This window comes from Bombus vancouverensis, chromosome 7, assembly GCF_051014615.1.
Source record: "Bombus vancouverensis nearcticus chromosome 7, iyBomVanc1_principal, whole genome shotgun sequence".
In the NCBI taxonomy this organism is placed as follows: Eukaryota; Metazoa; Arthropoda; class Insecta; order Hymenoptera; family Apidae; genus Bombus; species Bombus vancouverensis.
Genome location: NC_134917.1, coordinates 11745571 through 11770429, shown reverse-complemented (window position 1 = coordinate 11770429; position 24859 = coordinate 11745571). Strand labels below are relative to the sequence as shown.

The following is a 24859-nucleotide window of genomic DNA, read 5'->3' as shown; positions in this document are numbered from 1 at the left end:
GCAGTATCATATAAAGAATATCGGTTTAGGTGTATGTACATTTACAATTGATGAATTTATCTACATATTTAATATTACAAGTAGAACAAGTAGTAACATATGTGAGAAGAAGTTTTATGTAAATTTGTATTATACTACATTCAAATGAGTAAGGAGTCAAATAATTTAATAGAATATGAAACGGTTACGTGATACCTTTTGATACAATATGGTAAAAATAAAAAAAATTGTTTATATCGGTAACTTTGAAAATTATATACATAAGAAGTAATGCCGTTAGGAAAGGTATATAAAAATAGAAATAGTTATGATCGCATGATCCTCCGATCTCATTATTTGATAAGTCGCGGCTAAGGTGGCCTACTTTCCGATAACGTTGAGGATTGAATAAAATCACTTTTGAGGTATCTAACAATAGTTTTGTATTTCAGATTACACAAGTTCACCTATTTAATGAAATAAAAATTAAGAAAATATATAAGAAAATACAAATTTTTATTATACAAAAAATTATATAACACAATGAGCATAAAACAAAATTCAGAGTTGATTATTTTTGTGACTCATATTGAACCATGCCATACATTCCTCAGAATATGGGGTCAAATTGATAAAAATTCTGCAACATGTGTAGAACGTATGATTTTACCCCTTGTTGAACAATTTACTAGACGTCAAAACTGTGTTAAAACTCAGTCGACCAGTTTGCGCATAAATGCTCTTTGCTGTGCTAAATTTCAAAATGATGGATATTATCGAGCAAGAATAAAGCATATAAATAATATTGATAATACTGTGCTTTTGCATTTCATCGATTATGGTAATCTTGAATTGCTTCCAATACAAGAAATACATTTACTTGATGATATACCTGGTTCTGAATCTTTACAATCTTTTCCACCTGTGGCGTTTCAATTTACATTAATGCATTTATTACCTGCAAATGGTCATTGGTCTAACGAAGTAATTGAGTCAATTCAGAAGATTCGGATTCCGATTCCGATTCCGATTCGGATTCGGATTCCGATTCCGATTCCGATTCCGATTCCGATTCCGATTCCGATTCCGATTCCGATTCCGATTCCGATTCCGATTCCGATTCGGATTCGGATTCCGATTCCGATTCCGATTCCGATTCGGATTCCGATTCCGATTCGGATTCCGATTCCGATTCCGATTCCGATTCCGATTCCGATTCCGATTCCGATTCCGATTCGGATTCCGATTCCGATTCCGGTTCGGATTCCGATTCCGATTCCGATTCCGATTCCGATTCCGATTCCGATTCCGATTCCGATTCCGATTCCGATTCGGATTCCGATTCCGATTCCGATTCCGATTCCGATTCCGATTCCGATTCGGATTCGGATTCCGATTCCGATTCGGATTCCGATTCCGATTCCGATTCCGATTCCGATTCGGATTCCGATTCCGATTCCGATTCCGATTCCGATTCCGATTCCGATTCCGATTCCGATTCGGATTCCGATTCCGATTCCGATTCCGATTCCGATTCCGATTCCGATTCGGATTCGGATTCCGATTCCGATTCGGATTCCGATTCCGATTCCGATTCCGATTCCGATTCGGATTCCGATTCCGATTCGGATTCCGATTCCGATTCCGATTCCGATTCCGATTCCGATTCCGATTCCGATTCCGATTCCGATTCCGATTCCGATTCCGATTCCAATTCGGATTCGGATTCCGATTCGGATTCCGATTCCGATTCCGATTCCGATTCCGATTCCGATTCCGATTCCGATTCCGATTCCGATTCCGATTCCGATTCCGATTCCGATTCCGATTCGGATTCGGATTCGGATTCGGATTCCGATTCCGATTCGGATTCCGATTCGGATTCCGATTCGGATTCCGATTCCGATTCCGATTCCGATTCCGATTCCGATTCCGATTCCGATTCCAATTCGGATTCGGATTCGGATTCGGATTCCGATTCCGATTCGGATTCGGATTCGGATTCGGATTCCGATTCCGATTCGGATTCGGATTCGGATTCGGATTCCGATTCCGATTCGGATTCCGATTCTGATTCTGATTCCGATACTGATTCCGATACTGACTCCGATTCTGACTCTGACTCTGACTCTGACTCTGACTCTGATTCTGATTCTGATTCTCACACTCACCCTGACTCTGACTCTAACTCTGATTTTGATTCTATGGACAACATAACTTGTGTAATTTTGAATTACGTTGTTACAGGTTGGTGGCAATATGATCAACGTACAAGTCATGAATTAGAAACTGCATATAAACAAGGCAAACGGAATTGTGAATTATTGATCGCAGGATTTCTTTATATTGCTGATTTTGGTTCAATGCTCCAATTACGTAGAAATGATCCTTCTAGACGAAGAAAAATTAAACGTGATTTATATAATGTACCAAAAAAAGGAGTAGCAGGTTTAAGATTAATTAATCAAGATGAAGAAATCACTAGAGAAGTAAGGGGAGCAGAAAGACCAGCTAGTCCTGCAAGTGATGATATGGGTATAATAATTACTAAAACCAGTTGTTTGTTGAAGTTTTAATCGTACTTGTGAGAGCTTTGTAATGATTATTAGCATTATATATATGGGTAATGTAACTTTTTGTTTAAAGGCACCGGAGATGGTACAAATACTCCAGTACCTCCAAGTAATACACCACAAACACCAGCTGGTGGAACAGCAAGTGGTGATGCTACACCTCTAAATGACAGAATGGAACAAAGAGACTCTTTACATCAGGTATTAGAACAAATGCGTTCCTTAGTTCTGAGAGAACATTTATCTTCAGATACAGATGATGAATTAGAGGAAGATGAAGGAAGTGAATCACCTTCCACTCATCCTACATTATAATGACTACAAACATCTAATATTTCCTATTCATCAAATGAAGATCATTTTTAAAAAGTTTAATTTATTGAAATAAATGTGCATCCTATTAAATGAAAAATATAGTATAATAAACTCATGTACATGTTCAAAGATGCAGAACATTTATATATGTGATGTACTGACATGCAATCTGTACATTGCTCTGTGATGCTTATTAAAAACAAAACAATTAAGTACAATTAAGTCTTTCACAACTAAATATTCAGTGGATGATCATTTTAAATATTCTTTTGCATATTACGAATGTTCAGGCTTTATAAATGCATATATTAGTAATTTTACACTTTTTACCATCTCCTTAAAAAATGTTCTCCAGGAAAGAAATATCATTCCATGTTCCTGTACTTTAATGTTGATTCTACTTAATTCATGTTTATGTAATTTTCATAATTATTGTAAATTATGTTATGTCGTAACTTTAGGTTATTGAGAGTAATTAAGAATATTTAAAATTTTTTTGTATCTTAAAAAATAACAATAATCTACTGTTTTTGCACATAAAATATTAATATATTCTGAAATTTAGCAATATTTTCTTATTTATACGTTCGATATAATTAGCGCACTGCCATCTTTTTTGCATTTGTTATCAGCATTTCTTATATTAATCTTTTAAATTGATGCACATCGAAAAATAACATGATTTTCATTCAACTTGTTAATATTATCGTTAAAAATAAACTAGACATTTGTTAAAAAATCATAGCGTTTCTCGTGCATTGTAGATAATTTTACTATAATGGTGATAATACTATCGATTCTAGTAATATAAAAATATTTTTTACCGAATAGTTTTTACACCTCCAGTATTTAAAAATTAGATGTAAAAGGAAATTATAAATACTAAAATAATTATGCAAACTTTTATTTGAATATTTTTACAAATATTATAAACAGCGAAAATTAAAAATATATAATAATCTATTAATTAAAAAAAAGATATGTATAATATGAAATAAATAATTAATTTTAGATATATTATATAAGAATCTTCGATTTTTCATGATAAAAATAAAAATAGAGCATATGTTAGGTACTTTCTTGTACTTTTATTCTTTTATTTTTTTGTTATATTTACCGAATTACAAAATATATTACTACTTTTCTGATAATATTATGCTTCAAATTCTTACTTCTTTTTAAATAAAATAAGACAGATTCATTCTTTCTAGACTAAAACCATGCTGCTGTGCATCAAATTTCATATAACATTAAGTTCCTCTTTCATCATAGATGTAAATCACTAATTATTTTAGTATTAGATTTCATTCAAATTTAATATTTTCAAACGCAGTATGTAGTATTAAAAAAAACAGTTGAGAAAATTTGCATATCCCACTACTTACAATAATTTGATAATCAGGAACTTAATTATAACTTTGAAGCTGTAAATCGTAACGAGTGATTCAAGAGTTTATTTCCGTTCTTGTTTAACACTGATTTGAATGATTGATAATTTATTATGATTTTCGTGACGGACCGTAAATATGATATAATGCAAGTGTCCGAAATCGTGATATTTTAACTCTGTTTCACTCGTTCTTTTTTAAAAAATAAAAGATTAAATGAATTTTCTAACTACTTTTCTTTGTTATAATGTCGCATCAACATCTAGTGGGCTTGCGTCGCAGTGCAACTCGGTCTCGTCACAGGAGGAATAGATTGCCAGAACTGCTGAAACGACTAATATAAGTAATTTCGCGTACATGCATTTCAGCATGTTCAGATACATATAAACAAGTCATTCTTCTGAAGTACATAAATTGTGTCGAGACTTTGCGACAACCGAAAACTTTTTTACAGATCTTAAAAAGATAAGAGTAAGATCTGTATTCTTTAATATTAGCTGATATTAGGCATTCTAAATACCCTATTTAAATTTGTAAAATATAATTTTCTATCGATCTTTTAACATCGTTTACTATCGTACACTTCATATTTATTATGTCAGTATTATGATATAGTATAGTATCATGATACCAATTACATGTACTTATATTCGAGTTAACATTTGAATTAATATCAGTTTGATTAAATTCCTACACAACATATAGATATTCTATTTAGGGATTAAATACATTTTATATACTTTTAATGAGATTGCCAAAAAAGCTTTGAAACTTGACTAAAATCATGTGCAAATTATATACAAATATAGTTCTGATAGAGACAGGAGAATTTTCCTTATCTGATGTGATTACAATAATGTTACTTAAAGAAAATATTTTGATAGCCTTGCAAAATTATTTAAATTATGGAAGATTTTAGTTTTTAATGGAGTATATTTTATAAAAAAAATTATGTAATGCAATTTTGTAAAAATAATTTTTAAAAACATGTATTGTAATGGTTCTTAAGAATTAAAAATATATGCTTTTATATATATGTATATATATAAATATATGTATAGTAGCATATAGATAAGTATATATGCATATATAAATATATATGTATGTATATTACATAGTTGTCATATTTATTTCTAGTAACACACATATATGATAATATTAACAAAACATATTTTTCATGAACAATTAATATTTCACCGTAATATTTTATTTGAAAATGTAATAAAAATATTTATAAGGAATTTTACAAATAAAAATTATTACTTTCACAATTATACTAATATATTTAGTATATGTTATTATGCATATTTGAAAAGAATATTAAATTAAAATTCATTTATATCTTTTTTGACAAAATTAAATGTATAGAACGTATCTTAAACGGCATATAATTTAAATTTTCGCGCCATCTAATCATTTCAAAATAATGTTCAAGAACACTTCCGTGGGCGTAACAAGAAGCCGGTCAACCGCCACATTCTGATGTATGTGAAAGAACAATTTTGCGAAAAAGCTAGTGATTATTTAATTTCTAATGAAATGAATTTAAAAAAAACGTCTTTGATACCCTATTTGTGAGGTTTGTATTACATGTAGCTTTACATTTAGTTGTAATATTGATACACCTTTTTTTATACGCAGTATCATATAAAGAATATCGGTTTAGGTGTATGTACATTTACAATTGATGAATTTATCTACATATTTAATATTACAAGTAGAACAAGTAGTAACATATGTGAGAAGAAGTTTTATGTAAATTTGTATTATACTACATTCAAATGAGTAAGGAGTCAAATAATTTAATAGAATATGAAACGGTTACGTGATACCTTTTGATACAATATGGTAAAAATAAAAAAAATTGTTTATATCGGTAACTTTGAAAATTATATACATAAGAAGTAATGCCGTTAGGAAAGGTATATAAAAATAGAAATAGTTATGATCGCATGATCCTCCGATCTCATTATTTGATAAGTCGCGGCTAAGGTGGCCTACTTTCCGATAACGTTGAGGATTGAATAAAATCACTTTTGAGGTATCTAACAATAGTTTTGTATTTCAGATTACACAAGTTCACCTATTTAATGAAATAAAAATTAAGAAAATATATAAGAAAATACAAATTTTTATTATACAAAAAATTATATAACACAATGAGCATAAAACAAAATTCAGAGTTGATTATTTTTGTGACTCATATTGAACCATGCCATACATTCCTCAGAATATGGGGTCAAATTGATAAAAATTCTGCAACATGTGTAGAACGTATGATTTTACCCCTTGTTGAACAATTTACTAGACGTCAAAACTGTGTTAAAACTCAGTCGACCAGTTTGCGCATAAATGCTCTTTGCTGTGCTAAATTTCAAAATGATGGATATTATCGAGCAAGAATAAAGCATATAAATAATATTGATAATACTGTGCTTTTGCATTTCATCGATTATGGTAATCTTGAATTGCTTCCAATACAAGAAATACATTTACTTGATGATATACCTGGTTCTGAATCTTTACAATCTTTTCCACCTGTGGCGTTTCAATTTACATTAATGCATTTATTACCTGCAAATGGTCATTGGTCTAACGAAGTAATTGAGTCAATTCAGAAGATTCGGATTCCGATTCCGATTCCGATTCGGATTCGGATTCCGATTCCGATTCCGATTCGGATTCGGATTCCGATTCCGATTCGGATTCCGATTCGGATTCCGATTCGGATTCCGATTCGGATTCCGATTCGGATTCCGATTCGGATTCCGATTAGGATTCGGATTCGGATTCGGATTCCGATTCGGATTCCGATTCGGATTCCGATTCGGATTCGGATTCGGATTCCGATTCGGATTCCGATTCCGATTCCGATTCCGATTCGGATTCCGATTCCGATTCGGATTCCGATTCCGATTCCGATTCCGATTCCGATTCCGATTCGGATTCCGATTCGGATTCCGATTCCGATTCCGATTAGGATTCGGATTCGGATTCCGATTCCGATTCCGATTCCGATTCGGATTCCGATTCCGATTCGGATTCCGATTCCGATTCCGATTCGGATTCCGATTCCGATTCGGATTCGGATTCCGATTCCGATTCGGATTCGGATTCGGATTCGGATTCGGATTCGGATTCCGATTCCGATTCCGGTTCGGATTCCGATTCCGATTCGGATTCCGATTCGGATTCCGATTCCGATTCCGATTCGGATTCGGATTCCGATTCCGATTCGGATTCCGATTCCGATTCCGATTCGGATTCCGATTCCGATTCCGATTCGGATTCCGATTCCGATTCCGATTCGGATTCCGATTCCGATTCGGATTCCGATTCCGATTCCGATTCCGATTCCGATTCCGATTCGGATTCCGATTCCGATTCGGATTCCGATTCCGATTCCGATTCCGATTCCGATTCCGATTCCGATTCCGATTCCGATTCCGATTCCGATTCCAATTCGGATTCGGATTCCGATTCGGATTCCGATTCCGATTCCGATTCCGATTCCGATTCCGATTCCGATTCCGATTCCGATTCCGATTCCGATTCCGATTCCGATTCCGATTCCGATTCCGATTCGGATTCGGATTCGGATTCGGATTCTGATTCTGATTCTGATTCTCACACTCACCCTGACTCTGACTCTAACTCTGATTTTGATTCTATGGACAACATAACTTGTGTAATTTTGAATTACGTTGTTACAGGTTGGTGGCAATATGATCAACGTACAAGTCATGAATTAGAAACTGCATATAAACAAGGCAAACGGAATTGTGAATTATTGATCGCAGGATTTCTTTATATTGCTGATTTTGGTTCAATGCTCCAATTACGTAGAAATGATCCTTCTAGACGAAGAAAAATTAAACGTGATTTATATAATGTACCAAAAAAAGGAGTAGCAGGTTTAAGATTAATTAATCAAGATGAAGAAATCACTAGAGAAGTAAGGGGAGCAGAAAGACCAGCTAGTCCTGCAAGTGATGATATGGGTATAATAATTACTAAAACCAGTTGTTTGTTGAAGTTTTAATCGTACTTGTGAGAGCTTTGTAATGATTATTAGCATTATATATATGGGTAATGTAACTTTTTGTTTAAAGGCACCGGAGATGGTACAAATACTCCAGTACCTCCAAGTAATACACCACAAACACCAGCTGGTGGAACAGCAAGTGGTGATGCTACACCTCTAAATGACAGAATGGAACAAAGAGACTCTTTACATCAGGTATTAGAACAAATGCGTTCCTTAGTTCTGAGAGAACATTTATCTTCAGATACAGATGATGAATTAGAGGAAGATGAAGGAAGTGAATCACCTTCCACTCATCCTACATTATAATGACTACAAACATCTAATATTTCCTATTCATCAAATGAAGATCATTTTTAAAAAGTTTAATTTATTGAAATAAATGTGCATCCTATTAAATGAAAAATATAGTATAATAAACTCATGTACATGTTCAAAGATGCAGAACATTTATATATGTGATGTACTGACATGCAATCTGTACATTGCTCTGTGATGCTTATTAAAAACAAAACAATTAAGTACAATTAAGTCTTTCACAACTAAATATTCAGTGGATGATCATTTTAAATATTCTTTTGCATATTACGAATGTTCAGGCTTTATAAATGCATATATTAGTAATTTTACACTTTTTACCATCTCCTTAAAAAATGTTCTCCAGGAAAGAAATATCATTCCATGTTCCTGTACTTTAATGTTGATTCTACTTAATTCATGTTTATGTAATTTTCATAATTATTGTAAATTATGTTATGTCGTAACTTTAGGTTATTGAGAGTAATTAAGAATATTTAAAATTTTTTTGTATCTTAAAAAATAACAATAATCTACTGTTTTTGCACATAAAATATTAATATATTCTGAAATTTAGCAATATTTTCTTATTTATACGTTCGATATAATTAGCGCACTGCCATCTTTTTTGCATTTGTTATCAGCATTTCTTATATTAATCTTTTAAATTGATGCACATCGAAAAATAACATGATTTTCATTCAACTTGTTAATATTATCGTTAAAAATAAACTAGACATTTGTTAAAAAATCATAGCGTTTCTCGTGCATTGTAGATAATTTTACTATAATGGTGATAATACTATCGATTCTAGTAATATAAAAATATTTTTTACCGAATAGTTTTTACACCTCCAGTATTTAAAAATTAGATGTAAAAGGAAATTATAAATACTAAAATAATTATGCAAACTTTTATTTGAATATTTTTACAAATATTATAAACAGCGAAAATTAAAAATATATAATAATCTATTAATTAAAAAAAAGATATGTATAATATGAAATAAATAATTAATTTTAGATATATTATATAAGAATCTTCGATTTTTCATGATAAAAATAAAAATAGAGCATATGTTAGGTACTTTCTTGTACTTTTATTCTTTTATTTTTTTGTTATATTTACCGAATTACAAAATATATTACTACTTTTCTGATAATATTATGCTTCAAATTCTTACTTCTTTTTAAATAAAATAAGACAGATTCATTCTTTCTAGACTAAAACCATGCTGCTGTGCATCAAATTTCATATAACATTAAGTTCCTCTTTCATCATAGATGTAAATCACTAATTATTTTAGTATTAGATTTCATTCAAATTTAATATTTTCAAACGCAGTATGTAGTATTAAAAAAAACAGTTGAGAAAATTTGCATATCCCACTACTTACAATAATTTGATAATCAGGAACTTAATTATAACTTTGAAGCTGTAAATCGTAACGAGTGATTCAAGAGTTTATTTCCGTTCTTGTTTAACACTGATTTGAATGATTGATAATTTATTATGATTTTCGTGACGGACCGTAAATATGATATAATGCAAGTGTCCGAAATCGTGATATTTTAACTCTGTTTCACTCGTTCTTTTTTAAAAAATAAAAGATTAAATGAATTTTCTAACTACTTTTCTTTGTTATAATGTCGCATCAACATCTAGTGGGCTTGCGTCGCAGTGCAACTCGGTCTCGTCACAGGAGGAATAGATTGCCAGAACTGCTGAAACGACTAATATAAGTAATTTCGCGTACATGCATTTCAGCATGTTCAGATACATATAAACAAGTCATTCTTCTGAAGTACATAAATTGTGTCGAGACTTTGCGACAACCGAAAACTTTTTTACAGATCTTAAAAAGATAAGAGTAAGATCTGTATTCTTTAATATTAGCTGATATTAGGCATTCTAAATACCCTATTTAAATTTGTAAAATATAATTTTCTATCGATCTTTTAACATCGTTTACTATCGTACACTTCATATTTATTATGTCAGTATTATGATATAGTATAGTATCATGATACCAATTACATGTACTTATATTCGAGTTAACATTTGAATTAATATCAGTTTGATTAAATTCCTACACAACATATAGATATTCTATTTAGGGATTAAATACATTTTATATACTTTTAATGAGATTGCCAAAAAAGCTTTGAAACTTGACTAAAATCATGTGCAAATTATATACAAATATAGTTCTGATAGAGACAGGAGAATTTTCCTTATCTGATGTGATTACAATAATGTTACTTAAAGAAAATATTTTGATAGCCTTGCAAAATTATTTAAATTATGGAAGATTTTAGTTTTTAATGGAGTATATTTTATAAAAAAAATTATGTAATGCAATTTTGTAAAAATAATTTTTAAAAACATGTATTGTAATGGTTCTTAAGAATTAAAAATATATGCTTTTATATATATGTATATATATAAATATATGTATAGTAGCATATAGATAAGTATATATGCATATATAAATATATATGTATGTATATTACATAGTTGTCATATTTATTTCTAGTAACACACATATATGATAATATTAACAAAACATATTTTTCATGAACAATTAATATTTCACCGTAATATTTTATTTGAAAATGTAATAAAAATATTTATAAGGAATTTTACAAATAAAAATTATTACTTTCACAATTATACTAATATATTTAGTATATGTTATTATGCATATTTGAAAAGAATATTAAATTAAAATTCATTTATATCTTTTTTGACAAAATTAAATGTATAGAACGTATCTTAAACGGCATATAATTTAAATTTTCGCGCCATCTAATCATTTCAAAATAATGTTCAAGAACACTTCCGTGGGCGTAACAAGAAGCCGGTCAACCGCCACATTCTGATGTATGTGAAAGAACAATTTTGCGAAAAAGCTAGTGATTATTTAATTTCTAATGAAATGAATTTAAAAAAAACGTCTTTGATACCCTATTTGTGAGGTTTGTATTACATGTAGCTTTACATTTAGTTGTAATATTGATACACCTTTTTTTATACGCAGTATCATATAAAGAATATCGGTTTAGGTGTATGTACATTTACAATTGATGAATTTATCTACATATTTAATATTACAAGTAGAACAAGTAGTAACATATGTGAGAAGAAGTTTTATGTAAATTTGTATTATACTACATTCAAATGAGTAAGGAGTCAAATAATTTAATAGAATATGAAACGGTTACGTGATACCTTTTGATACAATATGGTAAAAATAAAAAAAATTGTTTATATCGGTAACTTTGAAAATTATATACATAAGAAGTAATGCCGTTAGGAAAGGTATATAAAAATAGAAATAGTTATGATCGCATGATCCTCCGATCTCATTATTTGATAAGTCGCGGCTAAGGTGGCCTACTTTCCGATAACGTTGAGGATTGAATAAAATCACTTTTGAGGTATCTAACAATAGTTTTGTATTTCAGATTACACAAGTTCACCTATTTAATGAAATAAAAATTAAGAAAATATATAAGAAAATACAAATTTTTATTATACAAAAAATTATATAACACAATGAGCATAAAACAAAATTCAGAGTTGATTATTTTTGTGACTCATATTGAACCATGCCATACATTCCTCAGAATATGGGGTCAAATTGATAAAAATTCTGCAACATGTGTAGAACGTATGATTTTACCCCTTGTTGAACAATTTACTAGACGTCAAAACTGTGTTAAAACTCAGTCGACCAGTTTGCGCATAAATGCTCTTTGCTGTGCTAAATTTCAAAATGATGGATATTATCGAGCAAGAATAAAGCATATAAATAATATTGATAATACTGTGCTTTTGCATTTCATCGATTATGGTAATCTTGAATTGCTTCCAATACAAGAAATACATTTACTTGATGATATACCTGGTTCTGAATCTTTACAATCTTTTCCACCTGTGGCGTTTCAATTTACATTAATGCATTTATTACCTGCAAATGGTCATTGGTCTAACGAAGTAATTGAGTCAATTCAGAAGACTCTACGGTACAATGAATATAAAATTGTGATTCATACTATAACCAATAGCGATAATTTTATTAAACTTGTGTACAATAATGAGGATTTCACTGAATTCTTAATCAGGAAATACATAGCAAAAAAAGCAACATTGCTAGAAATGTATAGGTATTTATTTTATTTTGATATCTATAAAATAAATATTTCTATATCATATTGCTTTTGTAATTATTATTTACAATCTTATGTTTATGTCACTCATAATTTTGTATTTTATTATCAATTATAAGTTTAAAATATTGACTTTCATATTATTTATTGAATTATATTTAATTATGCTTAATAAAATGTTGCTGAAAATTTGGAAGAATTTAGAGACATTATTCTTATTAAAACTTTTATATATCTTTCTAGTTCAAGAGGTATAACAGACCCTGAATTGCTATTATATGAAAAAAATCTGAGTTCATTACATTCTGCTGAAAATGAAGTTCAAGAATTTCAACAAAATGGTTGTTCATGCTGTGCAGCTCATCAAAGACATACGATGCACGCCTCTGTTCAAGAAGCTCTTGTATTTAAATCTCGCATTTTGGATGTGTCATCAAAGCATGATGTATATGTTTCATTTGTAGAAGATGGTCCATTTAAGTTTTCTGTGCAACTTCAAAGTACCACTCAGGTATTGCGCGTACTCATGAGAGATATTAACAGTCATCCTCTAGAGCCATTACAAGAACCTCCATTACCTGGATCAGTATGTCTAGGTCGTTATACGCGAGATAAGGTGTTATGCAGAGCTGTTGTAATGTCTGTTATGGAAAATAAGTGTAAACTTTACTATGTCGATTTTGGTCACACGGAAGTGTTACCATACACAGATATTTTCAAGTTACCACCTCACTTTATTAATCCTAGAGTGCTCTCTATTCGGTTCACATTAAGCGGTGTACACGAATTAAATGTTACAGGTACAATGAAAGAATATTTTAAACAAGTACTAGCAGGAAAACTCCTTGTTTTGCATGTCTGCCCACCAGAGGGACCACCTTTAGTACAATATGGAGACTTATATGATAATGGAAAAAACATAAAAGACATTCTTAGAGAAGCATTTCCACCTCCAGTTATGCTGAAATCTATAAATTGTTTTACGTATCAAACACCAAAATCATTATCAGTAGAAGACGTAGTAAATGTCTATGTTTCGTTTGTGGAATCTTATAAGAAATTTTTTGTACGACTCGAGGATTATGTACCATCTCTTGAATTAATAATGAATGATTTAGCAGATTTTTGTACAACTGCACCTACTTTAAGTCTTGCAGAATTAAAGATTGGTCTTCCTTGTGCTGCTTTATATGATAATCAATGGTATAGAGCACAGATTCTGGACATAAATGGAGAAAAACTAAAAGTCTTATATGTAGATTATGGTAACGAAGAAACTGTAACTTTAAGGTCTCTTCGTTCAATTCGTGCCAACTTAGTCAAAACATTGCCAGCACAAGCTATAAAATGTACTTTGCATGGTCATCGAGTGATTCAACCTACTCAAGAAACTCACGATCGGTTTGAGTCGTACACTTTAGAGAAACGCTTCCATATAAAAGTTATAGATATAACTTCTAATGGTCTAGTGGTAGATTTGTATGAAAAAGAGCACAACATGAATATTCTTTCTGAATTGTTTCATATAGTTCCAGTTGAACATGTAAGAAATCAGTACTCTTTTAAACTGATTTTGAAAAGTGTTGAAAATGAGGATGTAAATAAATGGTTTAAAAAGAATCAATCAATATCACTGCATCAAACACATAACAGTAGTAGTGATCAAGAAATAAATAAGTTTAAAATTTTTAAAAATGAATCAAGTAGTCATTTTCATCATAATGATTCACAAAATGAAAGATTTAACAGAGATGAGTCTTCTAATAATCGTAGTACAAAAAATAAATGGAGCAATAGACATGATGGTAATGATTCGTCTAAAATCGGGAAAGGTACCAGAGGTAATAGAAATAGAGCTTCAGATACATCATTTAAGGGCAATACTAAATATGGGAAAAGTAGTACTAATCGTGGTAGTTATTCTAGACGTGGAGGCATTTCTGAAAGAAGTGGGAAGACAAATAGCGATTATCATGATAGTAATAGATCTAAAGAAAGAAAAGGACAAGGATATAGGCTTGTACAAAATAAGTTAAACGTCGCTAATTATACCTGCAATGAAAATTTACAAAATTCTATGAAACATAAAAATAATTTTTATATTCCACATCATACTATAACTACTGGAATTATAAAACCTTCTGAAGTAGTTGTTATAAATAGTCTCTGTGACTTTTTTGTACAATTAAATTCTGATTATATTGCTTTAGAGACTATGATGGAAAATATGGCATTAGTATATGAAAATGGAGGAAGGTTACTATCAGAATGTAACATGTTTTGTGACGCATATTGCGTTGCTCAGTATTCAAAAGACCGAAAATGGTATAGAGCTGTAATCAAATCCATTAGAGAAGATGATGTAACTGTACAATTCATAGATTATGGCAATATAGAAACAGTTGAATATGGTAAAATTAAAACTATACAAAAGGAATTTTTGGAACTCCCAAAACAAGCTATACATTGTAAACTATTTGGTGTAAAGGATGATAATATTGATTCAAAGAAAATAGAAGCTTTTGAGAATTTAGTTATTAATAAAACAGTAGAAGCAGAATTTATAAGTGAAGAAAATGGTATGTACAGTGTCTTACTGAAAAGAATGACTGATAATGGGCAAACAGAGATTTTCATAAATAGAGAATTTTGTGAGGATATCGAACTAACAAAAGAAAGCATAACTGAATGGAGTACAATTCCATATACACCTGGAACTAAAAAAGACGTGATTATTACATGGTTTACAAATCCCAATAATTTTTATTGTCAAATACTAGATAACGAAAACGAATTTAAGTTTATGATGAATGAAATTCAGAGGATATATGTTACTAAAAAGCCAATTTCATATACGTTACAGGTGATTATTTGATTTGGATGATTTAAAATTTCCGTGTATTACATATATTATAAACTGGTTTTCATAAATACCTTTAGGTTGGATCTCCAGTAGTAGCAATATTCTCTGACGATGGAGCTTTTTATCGTGCAGAAATCATTGAATTAAATAAATTAAATGGTCATCTTATTCAGTACATAGATTTTGGAAATAGTGCTATAGTTGATCCTCAGAACATTTATCCAGTAGAAAAGGAATTAATGCGTCTTCCTAAACAAGCTGTCCAATGTTCATTGCTAAATGTTGCTCCACTAGATGGTTCTAATTGGTCTGAAGCAAATACAAAAGAAATTGATAATTGCTTTAATGTTGACAACTGCACGTGTGTTTTTCACGATAAAAAAGATAATAAATATTTAATATCGTTAATTAATAACGGAGACGATGTAGCTAAGATGTTAGCTAAACTAAATCTTGCATCACTATCCAATTCAGATACTAAATCAGATGTTGATGTTACAGGTAAGATAATTTTTTATATATCTTTTTTATAACTTATTTATATCTGATTTAAATAGTTTCTAAAAATGAAATTAAATGATTCGTTTTCTTTTTAAAAGTAGGCAAAAGAATCTTTAATGAAAAATATTAAACGAGTCTTATATTTTGTAATATATTTTTTTAAATATAACGATATAATTATATAATTTTATTTTATAAAAGTATACCTTTACAATTTTATATATGTATATAACGTACGCACATATATTAAATGTTAATAATAGAACTAATACAAATAACATATGAAATAATTGATTAATATAACAATGAATCTTATTTTAAGATTTTAGCACAATAAAAAATTACAAAAAGTATAATCCTATTTTAATGTGCATTTTAGAAGAAGATATGATTTAAAAGAATAAGTAAAAACGATTAAATATGTTTCATGAACAAGAATTGATTAAACATACATGATTAAACATACTTACATATGATTAATTTTAATAATAATCAAGAAGTATATAATATGTAGCATTATTTTAGTTTCAGATAATAATACTTCAAAACCAATAATTAAATCTAACATAAAAAGAGTGGATATAAATCTCTTAAATGGTCAAGCACTTCGAGTAAAAGTTTCAAGTGTTCAAAATATGTCAGAATTCTATGTACAATTACCTTCAGCTACTGAATGTGAAGATATAATTAATACATACATGGCTGACAAAAATCCTGAGGTACGTTTACACACATGCAAATATATTTAATTACATTATTAAATAAAAATATCATGAATAGTAATCTTAGTAGATATTGCATGAGTACATTATTTATGATTATGTATCTATCTATCTATGTATATGTATGTATCTATCTATTGTATTATCCGTTTTTTCGCGATTACATTATATTTATTCATTTTTCATGATTATGTACCTATCTATTATATTACTCTGCATGTACATAGTACTCATGTACTTACAGTGTAAGATAAATAGATAAATGCAAGTTTAATTTTGTATTTGATGCATGGAAGTTACTGATATGTAAAAATTATTGTTCAGTAGATCTAATTTATTTATACATCTGTTAATAAGAAATATCATAATCTTTCTAAATTTAGTTAGAATATTAAATTTATAAAATTGAGAAAAAATATCTTTAAACAAAAAATCGTTAAAACAATGCTTTAAACATAAAATTACCTTAATTATGTTATTAAAATTTAAATAGTACATATTTTAATGCATGAGTTACAAACTGTTTGTACTGATACTTGGTTATTATTAATATTTATGCTAATAATTAATTGAAGTGGTTTAATTACTATTGCAATTGTTCTTTTTTATTATGTACGATTGCAATATTAAAAAATTGGAAAAGATCATAACAAACTAATCCTCAAACTAACAAAAATTATTATAAGAGAAACTATGCAATTACTGAATTAACAATCTATTACTAATCTTCATTATTCTAATCATATGTCCTTTGTTATTGTCTTTTATATGTCTTTCATTGCACGATGTATGGTATTAATAACTTAATCAAAGTAAAATTTATCTTTCTTGTGCTGTACTGACACTTTCTTCTACCGTTATGTGTTCAGTGTATTTAATATATTTATACATTTGTCATACACAGTAATATCTCTGCCATTTTGTATTTTGATTAATGGACCTGTATTTGATTAATAATTTGTAAATAAAATGTATTTTATATAGTGAGAAGAGGTAAGTTTATGTATTTTGTGCAGTATTACAATCATAGAATTGCATTATATTCACTACTTATTATTAGAGTACTTATATTAAAACAAATATATGAAGTCATGTTGAGCACATTAATAGTATAAATACAAAATTCATTTCAAATTTATTTAGAGAATTTTATTCTAACTTTTAGCATTTTGTGTATTTTAAAATTTTTATTTTTTTTACAAGAATAAATATTTAGACATTTTTAACTTTAAATATATTTATTTTACATAATAAACTGTGTGTATTTTTAAAATCAATATTTTTGTTAATTAATGTTTTTGTGTTGTTATTTTTATTTCTATATACTCACTTATATAATACATTTGTAATTTACTATGTTAATAGAAGTAAATATTTCATTCCCCTTATTCTGTTATGTCTAACATTGCATGTTAATTTTTCTTTTTTTTTTTTTATAGATATATTGAATACATATATCTAATCATTTCTGCAATGTGTAGTATTTTGATACTAATAAAAATAAGATTATATTTAATAAGTAACTTATCTCTATTTATATTTTGTTTCTATAAAAAATTAGGCTAAAAATTATTTATTTATCAAAATAATTTTGATTGAAGATCATATCAAGAGTAGTATGAAACTAATATTAAAATTAAACTTGTACATAAAAATTTAAGTAAATTTACAATATTGGTAAGGATAAGTATGGCAATGGCAGGTGATGCAACGATTATCAACCCATGAGATATGCCCAGGCACAGGTTGTTTGGTTGATTCAAATGGAGTTTGGAGACGGGCGGTAATCAGTAGCCGTTCACAATCCACAGGCTTTAATGTAAAATTCATTGATACTGGAGAATACCATGAAATTCTGTCAGATAGTGTGAGTTTTGCAAAAAAGAAAAATACAAAAGCTAGATCAATGTAAATGCCAAATTCAATTTATGTATAGATAATGTAACATTGCTAGGAGTAGAAGTTACTTAATACCATATTTGCTGCATTGAAGAATGTTAATGCAATAATGCAATAATAATAATAATTCATTTTAGCGAATTAAAGATTTATAGTAGAACTAAAGTAGTTTTTATTTATGTTAAGATTATTAATTTCTTAAGTATAAATCTTTAAATTAATAGTATATTGCTTAATACTAACCAATGCGCTTGATTAAATATTTGAAATATTTAGTATGATATATTCAGTATAATAAAAATATTCTTACATTATTTGCTTTTACATCGTCTTTGTTTAATAAAAGCTTTTGATTATTATTATAACTTATTAATTTAGGTGTTAGCTTTACCAGGAGAACTTTCTGTAATGCAGTATCAATCAATTGAATGTTCCCTTGTAAGAAATACTATTTCTGAGACAAATACTAAATTCAAAGAAACTATTGAGGGAAAAGAAGTAATTATAAAAGTGGAAGAAATTGACAATAATAGGTAAATTTAATCTTCAGCTTGTTATAAATTGTTACTAGAATATTTTTGAACAAAATATATTTTTGTTTCATGTTCTTTTATAAAACTCAGAGAAATTGGTAATGTGAATACAGAGAAATCTATGATATGATACTACCCTATTAAGTGAATACAAAATAAAGTCATTCGTAGTCATTTGACCAGTGCTTTTTTTTAAATGTAAATTAAAATTTTTAGTGATAAATGATTCATGTATCATTAATCCATCAAATTCATATCCATCTTGCATATGAGTTTGAAGAATAGTAATGTACTGTACTCACTCAGTTTGGTAGTATCACAATGCAATTATCTATCCTAATTATGATTTTATTCATTTTTCTATGTATATAAAATTTAATTTTATTTTTGCAGACTTATCGTAAAATTATTTGACCTAAATGGTTATAAAATAAATATTCCCGAAAAGTCAGATGAAAAAATATTACCAATATGTCCATTGCCTATTCTTAGTTCTACTCAAAAAGTAATAGCGATATATATAGAACACTCTGGTAGTATCTGGCTAAAATTTATGGAAAACCACCCAATGGAGGAAAAGTTACTTCATACACTCAATAAGTATTATCCTATTTCCGGAAAATTATGGAAACCAGAGTATGGTCGTTTATGCGCTGTTAGAAGCAGTAATGGTCAGTGGTATCGAGCTAGGGTTATAGGTATTTCTGAGAAGAGGGGAATTTATATAAATTACATTGATTTTGGCAATTCTGCCTTTATGCCCCATAATAGAGTAATGATGTTAGATTCACGGTTTTATACACCACACCAGCTCGCTATTAATGTCTCACTATCAGTAATAATTAAGGGTACAGTATTTGAACAATCAAATATATTAGAACATCATTTGAGAGGGAAAGGTCTTACCTGCGTTTTTCATAATGTTAACAAAAGATGGGTAGTGGAATTGCTATATAATGGAGAAAAGTTCAGTAGCAAATTCCGTTCTCTTAATTTAATATCAGAAAAGAAGATATATGGACCGACAGAAGCTACAATTTATAATATGACAGAGGGTTGTAAATATAAAGTCTCTGTAAGTTATGCAGATTCACCTAGTCAGTTCTGGCTTCGCCGTGAAGATGATTACTCAGACTTGCATAGTAAACATACGCAACTTCAACAGGATGCACTTACATTTCCAGAGATAGATGGAATATTAGAAGAAGGAAGTTTATGCATTGTTTCGAACAATATAAATGGTTACTGGTATAGGGCACAGGTACTTGATGCCGATGAAGATATCACCACTGTTCGACTTATCGATCTTGGATCTACAGATATCATCAATAATAAATCTGGAAAGATTCGACAGTTGCCAGATGAGTGGAAAGAAATAAAGGGATATGCAGTTAAATGCAGATTAGATGTTATTCCTGCAGAAGCAGAAGATTGGAATTCTGCAATTTGTAAAAGATTCGAAAGTTTAGTAAAAGTTGAGTCTGTGGAAGCCATGGTAATAGCAAATAGTGTTCCAAAACGAGTAGACTTGTTAATAAATGGTAAAAGTGTCAGTGAAATGTTAGTCGAAAATCATTATGCTGTAAAGATTCACACAGAAGAAGAATTAATAGATGAAATAGTTGACCTTGAATTGGATCCCTATTCTGCTTTTGTATCTCACATTAACTCTCCAAATGAGTTTTGGGTTCAAGAAGAAAAATCTATTGGTGATTTAGAAATTATGGCTGATAGATTTATTGTAGCACATTTGTTTTCCAAAGTGGATGAAATTAAAGAAAATTTATTGTGTGTTGCTAAATATCCTGATGATGAATGTTGGTATAGGGCACGTGTTGTATCACACAGTGATAGTGTTACAGAAGTTATATATATAGATTATGGAAATTCAGCTACCTCAACCGAAATACGTGCTCTACCGGTAGATCTTGTAGATGTACCTCCTCTATCAAGAAAATGTCGTTTAATTATGCCAGAAGGGATTACGAAATGGTCAGAAAAAGCTTGTAAGGAATTTGTAAGATTATCAGGTGAAGGAGCAGCTATATTTTTGTTAGACGTAATTGATGAAGGTGAAACATCATTGGTAAAATTAACACTAAATGGTAAAAATGTAACAGATATACTTGCAAAATTCTGTGAACCACCGATCATAGAGAAACGATTATCTCCCTTGGGTGAAGCAAATTCATCAAATGTATTTGTTAGTTGCATCAATTCGCCTAATGAATTCTGGATTCAAGCAGAAAGCAGCACTACAGATTTAAATATAATGTTAGAGAGATTACAAGCAGCACCTAGTTTCCTTCCATTAAGTATATTTGACATTGGTACTATTTGTGCTGCAAAGTATTTAGAAAATGGTCAATGGCGCAGGGCAAAAATTCTTTCACATTCTGAAGAAGGTACTACAGTTCTGTGTATAGATTATGGCAACATAACGATTACAAACGAAACACGAACGTTACCAGCAGACATTATAAATGTCCCTCCTTTATCGAAATGTTGTGCTCTGAAAAAACCAAACAGTATAAATTCTTGGCCTTTAGATGCTTGCACAATATTTGAAGAACTTGCTGCAGGTGGAAAAACAATGTTTCAGTGTGAGATTCTTGATGATACCAGTAATCTTCTCTCTGTTAAATTAAGTTTTGATGGGAAAAATATTACTGATATTTTAGTACCATTTGTGGAAAATATATCTGAAGATGCTGCAATAAAAGGAGTGAATGAAACAAACAAGGGAGAAGACGTAGATATAAACAGATTACCAGAAGGTAGTGAAAGTAAAAATCAAGAAATAGAAGAAAACATAGATAATTTATGTCTGAATACTGACAATGTTGTAGAACTTACTGTAGATGAAATAGTCCAAAATATGGAAATGGATAAACCAAGAGAAGATGAAGATACATTTAATGACCATAACAATAGTATTGTTACAAAAATTGACAAAATAACAGAAAATTTAGAACATTTAAAGGCACAAGCTGAAATAGAGACATATAGTGATAAAAATGAAATGCAAGACATTAAAATACATGGTGAAGTAGAAACTGTGAGTGAAGAAGTTTTATCAAGTACAATACAGAACGTAACATTGAGTACAATTTCAGACTCATCAGATACTAAAAGTGGCTTAGAAGATGTTAGAAAAGAACAAGATAATGTAATAATATCAAAATCACAAATATGTGATACTGAAATGGAAATAAGTGAACCAAATATAAACATTCAGTGTTCTGAGAATGTTAAAGATGGAAATACATCCAACTTAAAAGAATTTGTGAGGAAACAATCTGTAGAAACACTAGGGGAAACTACAGGGAAAGATACTTCCATAAGTGTTTTAAAAGAAGAAACTAAATGAGACACTGATGAAGTAAATGTTAAGGTCTCTAAAAGTTACTGTGATGTAAGCAGTAGGCGTTATGCATAGGTATAGCAATAGGCATGATGAGCCATTGATCTATGTGATAATTTCTGAAAAGATTACTGATAGGCAAGATGATGATCCTAAAATATCAGAATGATTACATACAAACACTTCATGATGCTGTTACTTATGAATGATACTAAAATTACCTCTTCAAAATGAAGGTCACTTGTTTTTTTTAAAGAGATCTACGTTTAATTTAAAACTTTTTGTCTATATGAATATCTTGCATGAAAAGAAATACGAAGATTATCATAAATACATAGAGAATAATATTAAAATGTGCTTTTACCAGAAACAAAACAGAAGCTTTCAGTAAAGGACAACATTCCTAAATGAATATTGCAGCTTTAAATATAAAAATCTGGAGTATAAAACATTATACTAGTTTTATAAAAAATGATAATGGAATATTCAATAATTACAATATATATTGTTTTTTAATTGCAGTATAATTTTCTGGTACTTTGCCAAAGAATAACAAAGGATACATTTGATGTATAGTTATTCAAAATTGTTTTTCTGTTCCAATACAGTGTATTCTAGCATAAAATAAAAAAAAGGTCAATAGTATCTCAGAGATATGTTTAGATACCTAAATGTCTATTTAACAAAATTATATATAAATTTGATATAATATATAAAAATTATATAAATTTATATACTTTAAAATATTCATTTTGAATTAGATTTTGAATTATTAATAGGAATATATGTAATTTTCTACCTTTTTTATTTATATATATCTATATTCAATGGTTTATCAAAAAAATATAAATTATGTAACTTTTTTAGTTTATTAAATTAACTGCAGACGTAGTGATTTAATAAAAAATTAAGTTCCGCTTAAAAATATTACAATTGTTCATAGAGCCTACATAGATAATGATATAAATATATTACTATTATTATTACTATTGTTAAGGTACTAATTACAAATTTAAGGAAAAATTCTATGATTCAACAGATATTTTATAAAAGTATACCAAATTTATGATAAAAAAAGAGATAAAAAAGATAAAAAAAATTAAATTCTTTGTTTATAGATATTAGTTTTTATTGAAACAAAAATAAATATTAATTACTAAACTTCATACTATATAGTGTTCTTCATCTTTTAAAAATAATTGGAAAGAAAACATAAAATAATATTTTAACTAAATAAATTATAAAAATTTGAATATTGTAACTGGGTAGTTTCTGTCTTTCCCAATAAATAGTAAATGTTTATTAAGTTTGACACAAAAGAACAGAAAGGTAATTTCTAGTTATTTGCGCATTTCTCCACACAGCCGATCATTCTTATCGAAAAGGTACGGTTTTTGTATTTGAATAATGCTTAATAATAACATCAAACGTCTTTAAGAGTGATATTGTTAATATATTTATAGTTGATATACATATATGTATGTATAATATTATATATATATATATGTACAACTGATTTTCCATAAATGGCTTTTTCGCGACAAAATAACATGCGTAAATACGAAATCTAAACATCACTTTTATACTGTGTTAAAAAAATTAACCGCATATATATTATTCAATCCATATATGTTGGCATTTAAGAAACAGATTATTTTTCAAATTTACAATAAGAAATTCTTATGAATTAATGAAAAATGTTCGATATTAAGATATGTTAAGATTGGTTCATTAATGTTAAAATTAATCGTAATTTCAAAAGAATAGGAGAGGTTTCAGGTATTTCTATGGATTCAAATTCTTCTGTTTCTTGAATGCTAATAAATTATGCTCTAATAAAGCAGTATTGATATATGTGTGTAATTATATACTACTTTATAAACTTTATAAATAACCTTATATGTAACTTTATAAATAATTTTAATGAACGTATTTAGTGAAATAAATTGCGTGTTGCAGAAAAAATTTGGTGAAAATTTAGTTCAATATTTATGAAAATATGCTTTGTATGAAAAATGGTGAAATAGTCATTTTACTTACTTTTAATTTCATATATTTATGTATATATATAAACGTATTTGTAATTTTGAGTTATAGGTATTACTAAAGCATTGGAAGAAATCAACCTCATGTAATTTTTGCATAATGTATTCATAGTATTTCATTCTCTAATAAACATGAGATGTAAACATTTCTATTACATAAAA

At 29.0% G+C, this 24859-nt stretch overlaps 3 protein-coding genes across 3 annotated transcripts; all 3 read left to right on the top strand.

The window, feature by feature from the left end:
• Window positions 1–2000: 2000 nt before the first annotated feature.
• LOC143302929 (E3 ubiquitin-protein ligase RNF146-like) lies at window positions 2001–3079 on the top strand. Its single transcript, XM_076620042.1, has 2 exons — window positions 2001–2514; window positions 2626–3079. The coding sequence occupies exons 1-2, from the start codon at window positions 2184–2186 to the stop codon at window positions 2865–2867; spliced, it is 573 nt and encodes a 190-aa protein (XP_076476157.1). The 5' UTR covers window positions 2001–2183; the 3' UTR covers window positions 2868–3079.
• Window positions 3080–7869: 4790 nt separating this feature from the next.
• On the top strand, window positions 7870–8821 carry LOC117159033 (E3 ubiquitin-protein ligase RNF146-like). The gene is made up of 2 exons (XM_033338512.2): window positions 7870–8256; window positions 8368–8821. Exons 1-2 carry the CDS (start codon window positions 7926–7928, stop codon window positions 8607–8609), a joined length of 573 nt encoding a protein of 190 aa, XP_033194403.1. The 5' UTR covers window positions 7870–7925; the 3' UTR covers window positions 8610–8821.
• A 2828-nt stretch (window positions 8822–11649) lies between these two features.
• Window positions 11650–24859, top strand: LOC117159032 (protein tudor). Its single transcript, XM_076620180.1, has 8 exons — window positions 11650–11919; window positions 12066–12767; window positions 13014–15633; window positions 15711–16134; window positions 16660–16853; window positions 18559–18723; window positions 19134–19288; window positions 19682–24859. The coding sequence occupies exons 2-8, from the start codon at window positions 12157–12159 to the stop codon at window positions 22656–22658; spliced, it is 7146 nt and encodes a 2381-aa protein (XP_076476295.1). The 5' UTR covers window positions 11650–11919; window positions 12066–12156; the 3' UTR covers window positions 22659–24859.